At 40.5% G+C, this 3,944-nt stretch overlaps 1 protein-coding gene across 1 annotated transcript in view; it reads right to left on the bottom strand.

The window, feature by feature from the left end:
- Window positions 1–3,944, bottom strand: part of ppl (periplakin) — a 19,910-nt gene that overhangs the window by 4,028 nt on the left and 11,938 nt on the right. The window contains exons 14-20 of the mRNA XM_015399685.1: window positions 2,686–2,843; window positions 2,407–2,585; window positions 2,136–2,274; window positions 1,626–1,819; window positions 1,362–1,512; window positions 1,192–1,275; window positions 993–1,109 (exon numbers count right to left, since the gene is read on the bottom strand). Of these exons, the coding sequence (XP_015255171.1) occupies window positions 993–1,109; window positions 1,192–1,275; window positions 1,362–1,512; window positions 1,626–1,819; window positions 2,136–2,274; window positions 2,407–2,585; window positions 2,686–2,843 (1,022 nt within the window). The remainder of the gene's footprint in view (window positions 1–992; window positions 1,110–1,191; window positions 1,276–1,361; window positions 1,513–1,625; window positions 1,820–2,135; window positions 2,275–2,406; window positions 2,586–2,685; window positions 2,844–3,944) is intronic.

The following is a 3,944-nucleotide window of genomic DNA, read 5'->3' as shown; positions in this document are numbered from 1 at the left end:
AACACCTTTGTTTATAGATGTTGGAGATCAACCTGTTTGTCAGTGTAGTCCTGTTTCTCTGACTGTGACTAACTGGATGTGCTCTCTTAATCGTCTGACATGGGAGCTGTGTGTTTCCTGGAAGGGGCCTTTTACAGTTGCCTTTTGTATCTCTGCTTCTATCTCCTTGAACCCTAGTCGGCCTCAGCAGATGGCCGCTCACACTGAGCCTGGTTCTGCTGGAGGTTTCTTCCTGTTCAAAGGGAGGTTTTCCTCTCCACTGTCGCTAAAAGCATACTTAGTGTTAGGGATTGCCTTTAAGCCAACTAGTCGATGCAATCAACTGGGTTTTTTCTATATAAAAAAACTTTGAATCAATTTGACTGGATGATCTGGTGAACTGTAAAGTGCCTTGATGTAACATATGTTTTGAATTGGTGCTATGTAAATAAACTGAATTGAATTGCTGAAACATTTGAAATGCTGATGCCTTTTGAGCAGGATAGTTGTTGTGTGAGTTTCTGACTGTCAACACGCCGACTATACAGAAACATCCATAGTGTTCGATTAGGCTGCTCTGCTACTTTCACTCTGGTTCCTGAACTACTACCTGAACTACTACGCATGTCAGGTTTATTTGAAACAATATTTAGCTTGTTTTGACACATTCTCTCTAAGGAACTGAAATTCAGTGTTTATCTTAATAGACTTAGTTGCCTGTTGTTTATTACAACATGTTTTGGATTATACAGACTACCATTTTAACTCCTGGTCATCTGGTTTTCTGTCTTCCTAATGTTTTTGCGTGTTTTCTGTATAAGTAATATACCTAGTTGGTTTCTTGTGTTAAATTCCTTTATAATGGACATTCTTTGGTGCATTGGTTTAAATATAATTTAGAGAACATCTCATTATATTTCATAGAAGAAGGTTTTAGTTCCCATTTCAGTCTTAGTGAAATATGTAATTTACAGCTGTAATTCTGTAGGTAGTGTGGGTGTTTTCAACATCACCTCTGCCTTTACTGCCAGAGCAGGAGACTCCAGTCTGCTCCTCTTATAGGACTGAGGTACAAGTCCATCCTCAACATCAAGAATGGATTTAAACTTTTCAGTTTCAGTTTCATAGTCCTGTAGAGAGAAATCGGTTAGCTTTAAGTTTAACATTTTCTTTGTCTTTACTGGTATTTATAACTGGTTAGAAATGTGTCACCTTCACAGCCTGCTGGTAGAGCTGGGCATTTTTGGAGACATTGTTCAAGTCCGATTCCTTTCTTGCTATGTCAGACAGAAGGTTCTTTGGAAAAGAAGTGTTGTTTAGTATCAGGATAACGTATTTCATAGAACTATGAAGGGTTGAAATCCGGCTGCAGCTGATCTTACCCTCTGGTTCTTCAGTTTGGCATCCAGTTGTTTCTGGTCATCCGTTTCCCGGGGCTCGTAATTGGGTACACGGGACAGCCAGGTATTCAGGTTGTCATAATCATTGCGGTAATTCTTATAAGCCATCTTGGCTCTCTGCAGGCTTTGAGACCTTTAGCATGTAGAAACATATTTCATTAGTTCAATTCTGCTAGCATAGGGGTGTTGGGTTTTATTGCTTTCAGGAACCTTTGAAGCATGAATTGTTAAAAGCGTCCTGCTCACCTGGTGTCAATCTGCCTGCTGAGGTTGTTGTAGCGCTTGTTGATTTTCTGAACCTCAGCCTCTTGTCTTTCAATGTCCGGACAATGCTCCTGGAAGTTCTTGGCCATGGTATCACAGCTGCTTTTGGCCAAGCGCAGGTTCTGCTCTGCCTCGGAGATCACTGGTCTCTGAGACTTCAGGTCTGATCCCACATCCTGCAGGATAAAAAAAATAAAAGATTTACTAAATATGTAGTAATGTTTTTTTTTTTGCAGGTGGTGATAAGTGGTGCCGTCATTATAGTATAACATGAAAAATGAAAAGCTTCCAAATGCAAACCCTTCTAAATCTCTTTATCATTGTTTATTAATATTATAAACTACTTGCAGCAGGTGGTGTTATTTTGGAGCGTTGGGTATGTTTTAGAGGGGAAGTTTGATTTAATTTCATTTTATTTCTAAGCTGTTTTCACATATAAATCTTAAGGATGCAAAGTGCCTGTATGAAAAAATATTGTAAAAGTCATCTCACAGCAAGTTCTCGCTGCATTTTCTCCACTGAGACGACATCCGCCGGAGCGACTTCCTCTCTTGCCAGCTTGTTCTCATAGGTCGACAGTAAAGTCTTTCCATTCTGAATAGATGTCTCCAGCTGGTTGGAGTTCTTCAGCCTAAGAAATAAATAGCATTTATATTGCGTTAATTTTAATTAAGAGTTGTATTTGAAGACTAGGTTGAGATGAACTCAGGAGCTTAGAAATTAAGGGAAAAAAACAGACAGAGGAACTCATCAGGCTACATACTTCTCCTGAGAGCACTGCAGAAGCTGCTCTATCTTGGTGTACTTCTTATTGGCCTCATCCACTTTGCTGTTGAGCTGAGGAGCACTGGCACATTTTGGGTTTGAAGTCAAGAAGCTCTTTGCCTCTGCAACCTTTGATGTCTTCTCTGGTTCGATCCGACTGACGGCTGCAGCGATATCCTGTAGAGAAATCACAACTGCATTAGCTCTCTTTGGACCCTCTAAGAAACATCAATCCAAGTGGGACACAAGAAGAAAGAATGGAGCGAAGGGTCATTACCCTCATTTCGTGCAGGCGGTCAGCACTGTCCTGCAGTGGTCTGTTCTGCTCCAGCGGTGGGCGAACTTGAGTATAAATAGCTTTTTCTTGTTTGTCCAGATCGCTGACAATCTTGTCCAGACCGGCCATTTGCTGGCGACACTGCTGTTCCTCCTTGTCTGCAGCCAGACAATCACATCACAAAGCATGACTTTTTCTGAGAGCTTATCAGGCAGAAATAAAACCAAAGCATGATCTGTAACTTACACAACCTGGCCTATTATGTTTTCTTTGTTAAAGCTGAAAGTTAAAGTTTTATCTCAAATACCGAAAGCCTGCTTAAAAAAAGCCTAGTTAATGCGCCTGCAAAGTCATCACAGCCAAACAACGTCATTTAAGCCTCTGCGCAATCCATAATATCCGCTGCAATCACTCGGGGAGATTGGTATCTACCTGGATAGCTTTGTGTAAAAAAAAGGATCTTAAGATTTAGCCCCAAAAAATGACTAAATCAGCTGATCTTCACAGCATCACTCTTAGGTGATGAGGAGAGGCTTTAACAATGTTGGGGAAAGTTATTTCTACTTCTACATGTTGTGTAGTGTAAAGCCTGCAGGCTATCCTGTACACACCCACCTAGCTTTGGCCAGAGTATTATGTACATATTAGGCAATATTAGGTATTTTTGTTTCCTAAACTAGCTTCAATATATCAGTTTCATCTAACATAGGAGAAAAACATAGTTTAAAGGTCTACTGATTAGATTCTAGTTTCCATTGCAATTGAATTGGTGCATAACCTATCTTGCATCCATAGAAAGGGCGATTGTGGGATTATTCAAAATGTTTCATAACCTTTTCCCATGTAACCATGCCAGTCATGTTTGGTATCACCTCTTAGGAAATCCAGAGATTCCACAGCTGAAGAGGTGCCTTGAAAGGTCAGAGGACATTTTCACTGCCAATGAGATCCTGAAAGAAGTGCCAGCTATGTACTACTGCACTACGCAGAGACCTTAACAAGATTGGCCACTTCTACTTTTTATATCATTATGCTGCTTCCTTGGGGGGCTATTATTTTCCCTACGATACCCGAAAAGGTGCTAATGGGCGAGCTAAATAATGCTGTTATCGAGAGGGATACAATGCTAGCCATCCTTTATGTTAGCAGCAACAATCTTTGCTGTGCATAATTTTACTGTTCTTATAATTTAAAGCTACAGTGTGTAACTTTTAGCGACATCTAGCGGTCAGACTGCAGACTGCAGCAACATGAACATC

Source organism: Cyprinodon variegatus, unplaced genomic scaffold (assembly GCF_000732505.1).
Source record: "Cyprinodon variegatus isolate N-32 unplaced genomic scaffold, C_variegatus-1.0 Scaffold1038, whole genome shotgun sequence".
NCBI classification, from domain to species: Eukaryota; Metazoa; Chordata; class Actinopteri; order Cyprinodontiformes; family Cyprinodontidae; genus Cyprinodon; species Cyprinodon variegatus.
This window is presented reverse-complemented; position numbering and strand designations above follow the sequence as displayed.